This window comes from Anguilla anguilla, chromosome 6 (assembly GCF_013347855.1).
Source record: "Anguilla anguilla isolate fAngAng1 chromosome 6, fAngAng1.pri, whole genome shotgun sequence".
NCBI lineage: Eukaryota > Metazoa > Chordata > Actinopteri > Anguilliformes > Anguillidae > Anguilla > Anguilla anguilla.
The window spans coordinates 9,472,272-9,484,838 of record NC_049206.1 but is presented as its reverse complement, the minus strand read 5'-3'; the positions used below and the strand labels follow the sequence as shown (position 1 = coordinate 9,484,838).

Here is a 12,567-nt window from a genome sequence, read left to right as displayed (position 1 = left end):
CACAGGACATGTTGTGGGAAGTTCCTTAAAGCTAATATAATTTCCATACAGTAAATTAGTAATTATTAATGTATGAAAATTACTTACTACTTTGTAGTAAGCAGATATTTGAGCCTATAAATTTGACTGGAAGATTGAGGAAAACGTCGCACTCACATAGTAAACGGGCAGCAGAGGAATGTGGATTTGTAACAGAAACCACACAAAAAAAGCACGCTGTGCAATTAATCTGAAGGGTCGTTATTAAATCACTGAAACCCAAGAGCTCTGAAAGCACGGCCATGGCTCGCTGATGGCTGATAACTGGATTACACCACAGCTATGACAGAGGGAGCAAAGTCCTGGGAGACGTGTTTCAGGACCCGCTCTGGCGCTGCACTCAACTCTGGAACTCTGGAACTCTGGCACAGGACGTCAAAGGGGCGTCGTGCTCGGGAGAGGCTGCGGGACAGACGCCCCCTATTGGCACATCCCTGCTATAGCACATTTGATGAGGGCGACGCCATTGCCGTAATGAGAGAACAGGACCGGTTCTATGGCCCAGAGAGGGGCTGCAGCACTTCTAAAGTCACAAGGACGAGCAGGGCGGATATGCAAATCTTAATTTGATTTTTTTAAATCACCATAATCATGAATTAGTGTTTTTGCATTTCGAAAATTCTAATCACAGTTCCGTGATAATTAGTGGTCTGTTGGTTTGTAAAGCCCTTTGAAAACTAATTACTTCAATAAAATACGCATCAGTGGCTCAAGCCGTTTGAGAGCTCAAATTCAAGAGTGACACCTTGTGGCCGGCTGGTGTTATTGCACTGGACTATACTGCAGGTTTTCAAGACATTGAACAACAGCAGTCTCACTATTCATTTATATTCAGCTCACATTTTTGGTATCTGTGTTATGATTTAGAATTGTCCCATCAAAATTTAATGCAGGCTTTATTATAATTTTATTTAATCAATCAAGTTATTAATACAAATGCAACCAAACAAGCCTAATTGACTAATTTAAGTAATATATATGAATATTCCATGTTCTGTTATATGTACTTTCTGGCTTTGAAAGAACAACATTCTTTCCATCTTTCTCCCTTCTCTAATTTCTTAATTACTTACTTGATGAAAATGCAGCAATAACAATCCAAGGCAATTACAATTTCTCAATACCCGAATGCAATAAAACCATGCAATAAAAACTCAACCCACTGCTAATAGCATATTTTATTTGGTTACAGAACTCAATATTATTATTTGCTGAGGTGTATTGTATAGTCAAAAAAGTGTAGCAAATTACAAAGACTTTTCATTTGTTCATCTACATTGTTCACACATGGACATGAGGCTCAAACTTTAAAATATACAAGGCATCCTGGTTTGAGAATACAAGGCAACCAACAACCTCCACAAGACAAAGACCCAATCACAACCATTCATTCATACCTCGAACAAAATGAAGGGTTACATGGTCCAATAAGATCGCTTATTACTCTGACGCACAAAAACTGTTCCAATCACAGATTCAGTGCACCACCCCTCCAAACTAGTCTTCTTCATGGGCAAAATTAGGTTATTGATGTGCAACTAAAAATGCATTAAATTATACACAAGTCACTGTCAGTAGGTGGGGTCATGCTGCCATTGCCCTGATGAAGGCACTTTGAGTGGTGAAATGTTGGTGGTGTCAAAAAATAAATAGTAATAAACATATCAAATTATAACCATGCAGTGTAACCATCTTTTCTCGTTTCGGTTTTCTGTACAGCTAGCTTTTTTCTCCCTTTCACCAAGCCATTGATGCCTCACCTACATAAAACATTACAACAGGGAAGACGATACGGTTTCTTCCGGGACGGTCAAACCCAGTTCAGTTCTTGAACCTGGACAGGAGTTCCCGCGATATGATTAGTCTCTGAATCTGAGCAGTGCCCTCGTAGATCTGAAACACACACAGGTGGCAAAACACATTCTGTTAGAGGGGCACCAAGTAAAGGGCATATGCCACTCTGGTTTGAAGAGCAAATCAAATCAATGTTATTATTTACAGCACTTTTCACAGAGAACTGTCACAAAGGTGCTTTCCAGAGTAACACAGAAGAAAAACTTGGCAAAAAGAACAGGACTGAACTCCCAAAAAGCAAGTAAGGTTATATAAAACAAATAAATTAATTTTAAAAAACTCTCTGTAGTGTAGACCAACACCGAAATGGCAGAAAGAAAAAGGTGCTGACCTGGTAGATTTTGGCGTCTCTCATCAGCTTCTCCACGGGGTACTCGCTGTTGAACCCGTTCCCGCCGAACACCTGCACGGCGTCGCTGGCCACCTGGTTGGCGATGTCGCCGGCGAAGGCCTTGGCGATGGAGGCGTAGTAGGTGTTCCGCCGGCCCTCGTCCACCTCCCAGGCCGAGCGCTGGTACGCCATCCTGGCCAGCTCCACCTTCATCGCCATCTCCGCCAGCAGGAAGGCCACTGCCTGGTGCTGAGGACCCCCCGCGGGCGGCAACAGAACAGCCCGCTCAAAACTCAACATTCATCTCCCTCTACAAAAAGCGCCAGCCTGCGGACACGTACTGGAAATGTAGCGCTTGCAAAACATGAAATACAACGTATCTGTTGCTCATATTCAAAAAGGGAACTGGTTCTCAAACAAATGACAAATAGCACCTCTAGTCATCTGTCATACCAGTGCACGCACCAATATTATTTTTTTGTACCTCAGACATTGTGGTCTCATATTTCATGTCCTTTTTCCTTAATGGCTTCATCATTCCTGTATGCCTTTGCTCATAAACATGAAATGCAATAAATCCACGGCTTATATTTAAAATTGCAGCAAAGCATTTGCCTTCCTCAACAATAAAAAAACTACACAACACACCTCTGCACTCTACCCCTAATGTTTTTAGTTACAAGCACCCACTAACACAAACAAACCCTATTCAGTCTAAAATAAACCAACTGCCCCGCAAACTCCACCCATCTGGAGACATCAGTGCTCAGTAAACACCTTCAGAAAACCAAAGTGAGGGTATCAACAGGACGTTTCTATGCTAGAATAAAACCCAGAGGACAGATGTAGGATATGGACTCACAGAGCGTGTGCCCCTTACCTCAGCGATGAACCTTCCGAAAGTTTTCCTCTCCAAGGCGTACTTTGTGGCCTCTTCTAGGGCCCTCTGAGCCAGTCCTGTGGCCCCTGCTGCCACCTACACAACGAAAGCGTACATTCATCCTCTACACAAAAAAACTGCAAATTCAACACATACACAACAGCTCAATGGCTGGTAACTTTTCATTTTATTTAACCAGGGTAGTCCCACTGAGATTGACATCTCTTGCAAGCAAGTCCTGGAGCCTAGATGTCATTGGACTGTGAAGAAACCGGAGTACCCAGAGGAAACCCACATGAACACAGGGACAACATGCAAACTCCATGCTGAGAGGACCCGACCGACCAAAACTCCAACCCGGAACCTTCTTTGCAAGGCAACAGTGCTAACCACTGCGCTACCGTGCCCCAAAACTGACCGAACGGACAGTTAAAAACTGTGGCAGGTAGATTTTAAAAGCGGTGAGATGTGTGACTCACCGGTGGCCTGGTCTTATCAAAGGCACCCATAGCGATCTTGAACCCGGCTCCTTCTCCAATCAGAACGTTCTCCTTCGGTATCCTCACGTCCTCAAAAGTGATGCCCCGCGTGTCTGAGCACCTCTGTCCCATGTTCATCTCCTACGCACAACGACCAGAAACATGAGAAAACCTAAATGAGAAAACTGCAAAGAGGAGAACAGGCTATTCACCCTGCCTAACATTTAACCTGTTAACCTTCTTCCTTGAACAATGTTCCCCAACCTCAGTCCTGGAGAACCACAACAGAGTCAACTGGGTTTTTTTATGCCTTGAAATCAGCAACCAATTCAGACCTGGGAAAGAGGCCAGGCATGCTGTACATTCAACTGCATTCAATGAATGAACTAAGACAGCTTGACGCGGTTTTGGAGAGTCTGTGTCCCCCCACCTTTCTGCCCACTTGGACTCCCGGGGTGTCTGCCTCCAGGATGAAGCCCGTGAAGGCCTTGCCGGCTGAACACTTGGGGTCAGGGTCAGTACGAGCCAGGAGGAAATACCTACATCAACACATAGCGGAATTCAGTTCACAAGGACCAACAGTGGAATTCAGTTCACAAGGATCAACAGACGGTCTTCACACAGGGAAGAGCAGCCAGAGGCCCAGACCTAGGCTGGGATGCCCATGCACTGCAGTCAGAACACGTTCTCCACACGTACCACTGCATTTACAAATGATGTGAACGAGCCACAGTAACTCATTTAAAATGTCTTTTTTTTTTTTTGTATCGTGCAGTTGCAGCACCGTACGGAGCTCTGGCGGCCATCTTACCAGTTGGCCTTCCCCCCGTTGGTGATCCACATCTTCTGCCCGTTCACCACATACTCGTCTCCCACCTTCACCGCTCGGGTCTTAATGCCGGCCACGTCGGACCCTGCCCCCGGCTCAGTCACGCAGTAAGCCTGCCAATCACATCACTCGCTGACAAACTGCCCTCATACAACTTAATTAGCCTTAAAATGTTAATGCCTCCTTGCAAGTGAATGACAGTATTGAGGGGAGAATGAGGACCTCTCAGGTCTGGTGAGGAATGAGGGTGGTCTACCTGCGATGGATATGGTCATGCCTCGATTGTCATAAAATTCTTAGTTATGCCCACGTAGATTTTTTTTCCTCTAGAGTTTCTTGCTTATTGACAAAACCTATTTTTCTTCATTAAGTTTGGGTTAGAATAATAAAAATAAAAAAAAGGATTTCAAATATAGAAGGTCTTGTAATCTGTCATGCCTGTACACATAGCAGTATGTTTTCTCTTATGTGGCTCAGACACAGTGGTTACCATTGTGGCCTTGTATTTTATTTCATTTTTTCTTAATAACTTCTTCATTCCTGAGAGACAGAAGAGCTCATTGTCCTTCAATATAGCAACAATAAACTTCCTTGTTCCTGCACACACACACACACACAAAATACCCCAAGCCACACAGGGTTTATTGCAATTCGGGGAAACTTACACACATCAGTGGTTCCTCAGTCATTCGTCCCAAGTACTTTTTCTTCTGTGCATCGTTCCCTGCAATGATGACTGGCATTTGCTGCAATTAAAAAAAAAAAAAAAAAAAACATTTTTTTTTTTTTTTTTTTTTACTAAATATGAAATGGCAAAAAAAAGTTGAATGTGGAAATGTCACAAGAAATGGCCAATTAACAGTAAAAGGCATTTGAGGGATCTTCTGCCCATTTCCAGCTTTCTGATATCCACTTGGCCACCTTTCAGTACTTCCAGCATTTGCAAATGCACAGAAGAGTCCCTTTGGAGCTGGGAACACCCTCGGAAGGGTTCCCCTTAAAGAAGAAGGGGGTTAACGAAAGGCCCTTACACCCAGGGAGTTTGCCTCGATGGCCGTCTGAACCCCAGTGCAGCCAAAAGCCAGCTCTTCCGTGATGAGGCAGGCGTCGAATATGCCCAGGCCCATCCCACCTGTAACCAGGCAACAAAAAGACACACGTCAGCAGCTGGACCAATGACGAGCGGAGGAGAAAGGACGACTCAAGGTGGCAAGCGGGGTCGCCATGACGAGCGCATACCGCAGTCTTCCGGAATGTGTCCGTTCATGAGGCCGAGTTCCCATGCCTGCTTGATGATCGGGAAAGGATACTGCAAAAAAAAAGGAGCAATCCCAAAACCAGTGATTAGTGCCGCAAAGTCATGCATCACTTGCACAGTGGCACTGACACTCAACAGTTAAAACTCCCTTTTTACACCGTTTGGAAGATTTCTTTTTTGTTTAAGCTCATTTTTAGCCCCATTTTTATCCCCCTTTTCTCCCAGCGTTCCCAGTTGGATGTGTCAAGAGTGCAGACAAGCGTGCCCTCTAAAAGCATGCGCTGCCATCCGCTACTTCTGTTCACTCCAGTCCAACAGCTGGACTGTGCAGCCCTTGTGCGGGACACTTCACGCCTGGCTAGCATAGCTAGATCTGGAAACTGTCCAGATTTTGGGAAAGGCAAATGTCTCTCACTGACAAAGAGATGCAATGCAATGTATTAAAGCAGTAAATTATCTTTCACCCGGAACAGGATCCTCAGAAGGAAATTGACACATTAGTATCTATTATGAGGATAACCTATGTCTTGCTCTCTCTTTACTTCTTAATTGCAAAAAGCAAACCAATGAGGCGGTCCTAAGAGTCACTTATGCAGAATGAGCGAGACTTACTTCGCCAGATTTGTCGTAGAGGGGGGCAACGGGCACAATCTCTTCTCGGGCAAACTTCCTGGCCAGCTGCTGGAACTCCTTCTGCTGCTCAGTGAGCTCTGGAGGGGAACAGGATGTCAGTGTCTCCAAAGATTCTGAGCTCTAGAGGGGAACAGGATGTCAGTGCCTCCAATGTCTCTGAGCTCTGGAGGGGAACAGGATGTCAGTGCCGTCAAAGATTCTGAGCTCTGGAGGGGAACGGTGTGCCAGTGCCTCCAAAGTCTCTCAGCACTGCAGGGGAACAGGATGTCAGTGGCCCCAAAGTCTCTGGACCACTGCCACACTGCAAAGCACTGTACCTGAGCGATTCTACTCACCAAAGCTAAAGCCTCCAGGTGAGGCTTTCGCGGCGCTGGCAGCTACCTTCGTACTGGTGCCCTGAAACCGGAGCCCAGTCTGGACACCGGCCTTTATTACCTACAGGAATGGGTGGGGTGCTGTTATTTACTGTAGGTATAAAACCACAGTTCATGCACAAAATGTGTCAACAATATTCTCCTTTTCCAAGAGTGCTTGCTCTAATGCCAGGGAATACTTCTCCAGTTTTCCTCCATAGTAGCTTGACTTTTAATGATCCAATATTCTAACGAGTAGCCTACATCATTTGTTCAGAACTTTGTGAAACATTTGTTGAAAAAATGCCCTTTAATGCAGTTTGACTGATTACTAAAAAGAATGTTAAAAAGCATTTAAAAAAATGCATAAAACCATAAAGCGATTGCAGTACATTTCAAATCAGTCATGTTTTAATGCTAAATAATTTTAGGATTTATATATTCAGTATGATCCTCGTCTTTTGCATAAAGCATCACTTAGAGATAGGCTAGCTGTTTTGTTGATGATTACTGTCCAGGAGTTTAATCCAATTTGTTAACTATGTATTTATCGTGGCCACATTTTAGGAGATCAAACATAAAAGAAAAATGAGCCGACTATAGTCAGAAACCCCCAAGAACATGAGGTAAAGCCCTAAGCGCCAAAAGTGTGCCACTCAATAATACTAAACTCTATGAAGTGAACAATGCCTCAAAGAAAAAATTACGACAGAACTAAAACACGTTTTCAAAATCTTAGAACAGGGGCCTGTATCGCAAACTAGGATTACTAAATTAGCTGGGTAACCGCACCCAGAGTAAAACCCAGAACAGCACTCGTTACTTCAATCCATGTTCCAGAGTTGGGACTAGCTACAGTTTGCCAGCTAACACACCTTGTGATACAGGCCCTAAGAGGTCCGCTGTAACCAAAACCAGCCATGTTTGCATGTTGTAATTCTCAAATTGCTCTCCCGTCCTTCTCGTTAGTCTAGTCCGTTAGTCACCTTAAATACAACAACCACTTAGACAAAATAAACCAGATGAGGTGAGTTAACTGTGCAATTAAGTGCTTTAATTGATCAATTAAGTGCCGAGTGAAAACAAAAACCAGCAGACACTGCGGCTCTCCAGGACCTGGGTTGGCCACCCCTGGTCTAGTCCAATACACTATCTATTAACGTGACCAGGAAGTGCCTGTCAGTGATTTGAATGTGACCTTAGAAGTGCTGTTTAAGTTAGCTGTGAATACCCCAAATCGACAATATGATAATGACATACTGAATCTATTAATTTAGCGGAGAAGGTGCACTTATTTCCGGTTCAAATCGCTTACCAATGTATAGCTGCGTTGTATCGGTCGCACTTGACCCCTACAAACCGCATACTGATCGACAGCTAGGCTATAGCTGGCACTACCCCAAATCACAAGAGAATCGTCTTACAGCTGCACAATGCAACAATAAATCATCATAAATCTCGCGTGTCGCTTATTTCCGAGTGGTTAGGTAACTCAGCCGTACCCTTCTGAGGAAACGAAGTATTATCTTGCGAAAACTCCAATCTTAGCGACTCGTGTCTTGGTATGAGGAGCATTGTTTACCTTAGAAGCTAATTCGCTGGTTTGCAAGTCGATTTGCTCACTGACCTGTTCCTATGGAGTTCTGTGGATTTGCTAGCTAACTAATCTAACTTGTTATCGATATATAATTAAAAGCGAAACTGATGTGTAGTAATTCGTCTGTTTAGCTCGCCGGCAACCTTATTAGCCTACCATTAGATAAATCCCCCTACGCAAGAACAGCAATATTTACAAAGCTTTGCAGTTTTACCTTGTTTAAAAACATTTCTGCTCTTCCAAAACAACGTTGCCCAAATCCTTGAATGCCCGACTAACCTTTGCTCTGGATAAAATCTATTTTGTCTGACCAATTATGGCGGTCCATTTCACCACGTGATGTATAACGTCGACAGTTTTCCCTTTGCCCCACTTTGCAGATATTCCCGGATGTCAGTGTGGCGCAGACTTTTACACTAATCTGTATAGTATATGGATTTGTCAATACTGTTACAATTTCATACCGTCAACCAATTTACATGTTATAAGAATTAAGAAATCTGCGCGATGGCCGCGATAAATATTCTTATAAACAACGATGTTCAAAAGTGCATGATTTATATTACTGATTGGATTAGTGGTTCAGTTATTAATAATGTAGTTATTGTTTAGAAGTCGAACAATGACTGTTTTATTATATTCTCCATTCACAAAGTCCTTGATAATCTTAATTATATACATGCATACCGATTTATTTTAAATAATACGAAAAACTCCAGAAAGGGTACAATGCCTTTACTGAAGAAAAAAATGACAGAACTAAAACACATTTTCAAAATTTTCAAACAAGAGATTTTTTGTAAAAAAACAAAACAAAAAACAACTTGCCATATTTGCATAATGCAATTCTCAAATAGTTTTCCTCTCATTCACCTTAGTCTAGTCTAGTGCAGTATACATTCATTAACAGGTACTTCCTTGTCAAGGCATATTGAATAATAATAATAATAATAATAATAATAATAATTGAATAATACGTAAATAATACGTAACAGGATAAATATATTTATTTTTTAAATGTACATTGTATTAATATTTTATACTTTCAGTGCACAAGTCATGTTTGGCAGCCCTTGATTTCACTTTCCACTGATAAATAATCCACAGAATTTTCTCACCGTACCAACAACCAGTGAATGCATTACATCACACCTACTTTTTCTCTCTCATTTTGTCTCTTTTGTCAGTCATTCTGACCTTGACCTCTCAATACTCCAGATAAATGTCAGTGGCCACATGGCATTTCTCTATGTGACAAAGTTTTAACACTAATCTTCCCTGCAGTATGCTATTTCAAAGTCCAATATAAAAAGAACAAATCTAAGATTACACATGTTCAAACACACACACACACACGTATTTACATGCGCAGAAACACACAAATATAAATGTGTAAATGTGCATGCGTGCATGCATACACACACGTAAACACACATGTACATGCAGGCACACACAAACATATATGTGTATGACGACATGCATGCACTCAGACACACAAACACAGACATGGATTTTTTTCACTAAAATTAATTAGTCAATGAAATGCTTGAATTGACCATACAAAATAAGTGCTATGTTGTAAAAACGTACAAGTATAATTCATTTTAGAAGGGTTATAAAGTTCCATCCACTATTATGGTCAATGCATGCCACTGCTCTGTGGAGATCCTCCTAGATTTCATGAGGGGGAATCTTGGGAATCTGGCAACCCCATCTTTGACAATGCCACTACTTGACAATTGAACGTGCTCCCACACAGCAAAATGGGCTGAGAAGCCATTAATGCTGTTGAACCTGCAGACAGGCACTTTGGGGAGAGATGATGAGGGTCTTCCTGTTGTTGGATTAATGAAGGAACAGCAAGCATTACTGGTCTGTCTGCCCAGAGCTAGAACCGACTGAGAGGTCTACTGCACCTTCAAGATATCCAGTACCCTTATGACAGAAGCATCCAGTCTTATCCAAATGTGGGTGCAAGATATTGTTTTAGGTTAGCACTAAGACACCCGTTTCTACTTATCATAAGTCTTCATCAAAAAACATGATTAGTTACTTTGTTGAATCAGGTGTCATAGTGCTGAACTAAAACAAAAACCTGCATCCATATCGGCCCTTGTGGGATAAGATTCGTCACCGCTGTTCTACGCTGGACCCATTTTTTACAGTCTCTGGTCCTACCCTATGCAGCCAGAGAGCCTCACTGCCCTGCCCTGTGGAGCCAGCAGAGGGCGCCACAACACTGTGTCCACTGGGAACCTCGTGTGATTGTGAGGATGGGAGACTTTTAATACCATGGACAGTATCATCTCACCCGATGCATCTTGCTCAATCACCGCCATAGACAGTAGCTCCACTTGCCAATGTCAAATTTGGATGCAATTGGTTATGTAACTGAGATTACACTCTGCCAGAACATTAATAATTTTTATTGGCCATATAACAAAAAAAGTCATTGTGTGAAGAGCAACTCATCTCAAATTTAAACATCTTGGGTAATTTGAACACAACACTCCTAAAATATTACTCTTGCCTGTTTTGGAGCATTCCTTATCAGGTTGTCATTACAGTGTTATAGATTATTTAAGTATGCCATCATGCACTGCTGTCTGTTGAGCTGCAAAGGCATGTCAGCCATCTTAAACCTGGTGAAAATTGCTTTTCCGTTTACAGTGCATTTTGTGACCATCAATTAATTCATTTTTGTATCATATTAGTAATGTTCCCACAAGTATGCAAATTTAAATCAGGTTAACTCAAAGATAACAGAAAGCACATCTTTTCCACTAGAGGTTGCAATAGTCATTGATGAAATGAAACGACCATGTTTTGTTTGGCTGTGCATTTTCAGATCTAGTTCATATTTCTGCTCAAGGCTAATTTCCCAAAGGATTTTCTATATTTACCATAAAGGTGGCCACCACCGCATATTTCTTAAAACTACCAACAACTAAAAAACCCAGCACAACATTAAGAGACTGGCACTTTTGAACGTACTCAAGGGTACTTGAAGTAACAACAAAGACTGGCATCTGTCCAGTCGTTTATAATATAATGTTAATCCCGAGCACTCTGCATAGCTAGTCTTCTTTACTAAAATAGTTAATTTAAATGTATTTCACAGTGAGGTAAAAGCTTGGTTGTCTAGGCTATTCTTCAACTTGTTTATTTAGCCTACCACCTTCCTGGTGTATACTCAAATGTTGTCCACACGAAAATTATGCTGTAGTTATACTAACCGATCTTGGGCGCCCTTAGCTGTCCTTAATAGTTTTGGAAGACGTGTGTTTGACTACAGGCCAAAAAGATCATTATGTATTTTATAAAATAAAACAGTTCAAGTAAAGTTCCTGTTATATTATTAAAAACGTGACGTCCACCGTTTTAATAAATGTGGTTGTTTTGTGCCAAAAATTATGTCATGAATAGGAATGTTCGACCATAAAACAGTCTTTGATTTCTCTGCGTGATGAAAACGTGTATTTGGATATGAGAACACAAGAAGAAAAGGGCACGTCTCCTTTAAATTTAAAGGGACTATTTGTCGGGGTCTCAGCACCCACACTTCACACTAGATGACGCTTTGCTCTGCTGTAAACATCGCTGACGTTCTGCTGCGTGGCTCAGAAAAGGAGAGGGTTATTATAAACGAAGACTGGGTGAACAAGACTGTTTGCACTGAACTCGCCTCACATGCCATCATAACAACAAAGACACACGTCGGAATCCTTCTGCCCGCGGTGCAATGGCAAGAAGAACTGAAATCCCTTCCTCTTACTACGGTGAGTGTTTAAAATGTGTAAATATAAGCGTAAGTTCCTTTGTGTGAGACTCCAAGCATCCGTTCTTTCATTGGCATCCGAATGCCTAACTGTTAGCTAGTTGACGAAGCATCGCTTATTGTCCCTGCCAAACTGTAAAGACGTTTTGACAACCGTTTAATACATCACTGTGTCTCTTTGCCGTAATTGTGAAGCGCACTTTACCGACCAAATGAAAAACAGCAAATAATTGTTTTGTTGACGTGAACAGAAACGAACATGAAAACAATTGTCTCGTAATTTGTTCTCGCTGATCATTCTCCATGTTTGACACACATTAACAGAGGATTTCAATGATTGGTCGGTGCGATTGATATAACGAACAGGTGCTGGAATTAATTCCTAAACTATTGCTGTTTTTGTCCTCGGTTATGTCGACCGAGTCCGTCTCGAGTGGCTAAATGACATGACTGAAAATACTGTTGGGGATGCAACTTTGTGTTGCTAAGGATAGCAAGTGCTGCTCTCCTCTGCGCGAATCTCGGCAGCCACTAAA

At 42.1% G+C, this 12,567-nt stretch overlaps 2 protein-coding genes across 3 annotated transcripts in view; one reads left to right on the top strand and one right to left on the bottom strand.

Moving 5' to 3' along the window:
* Positions 1-1,198: 1,198 nt before the first annotated feature.
* acadm (acyl-CoA dehydrogenase medium chain) lies at positions 1,199-8,580 on the bottom strand. The gene is made up of 12 exons (XM_035422457.1): positions 8,468-8,580; positions 6,639-6,738; positions 6,283-6,380; positions 5,652-5,721; positions 5,444-5,544; positions 5,078-5,158; positions 4,395-4,525; positions 4,014-4,122; positions 3,584-3,724; positions 3,105-3,200; positions 2,225-2,473; positions 1,199-1,932 (listed from the first exon to the last, which is right to left on the bottom strand). Exons 1-12 carry the CDS (start codon positions 8,480-8,482, stop codon positions 1,861-1,863), a joined length of 1,263 nt encoding a protein of 420 aa, XP_035278348.1. The 5' UTR covers positions 8,483-8,580; the 3' UTR covers positions 1,199-1,860.
* A 3,222-nt stretch (positions 8,581-11,802) lies between these two features.
* The window catches only part of slc44a5a (solute carrier family 44 member 5a), a 90,688-nt gene continuing 89,923 nt past the window's right edge, over positions 11,803-12,567 (top strand). For both annotated transcript variants that reach the window (XM_035422454.1, XM_035422455.1), the window contains exon 1: positions 11,803-12,032. In XM_035422454.1, the coding sequence (XP_035278345.1) occupies positions 11,996-12,032 (37 nt within the window). In that variant the 5' untranslated portion in view covers positions 11,803-11,995. The remainder of the gene's footprint in view (positions 12,033-12,567) is intronic.

What these genes read in the sequence shown, in the direction of transcription:
- acadm (XM_035422457.1), bottom strand. An exon ending in TTGATAAGACCAGGCCACCG is followed by an intron (nt 3,201 to 3,583) that starts GTGAGTCACACA and finishes TTCGTTGTGTAG; the next exon opens with GTGGCAGCAGGGGCCACAGG. An exon ending in GAGACGCCAAAATCTACCAG is followed by an intron (nt 1,933 to 2,224) that starts GTCAGCACCTTT and finishes TGTGTGTTTCAG; the next exon opens with ATCTACGAGGGCACTGCTCA.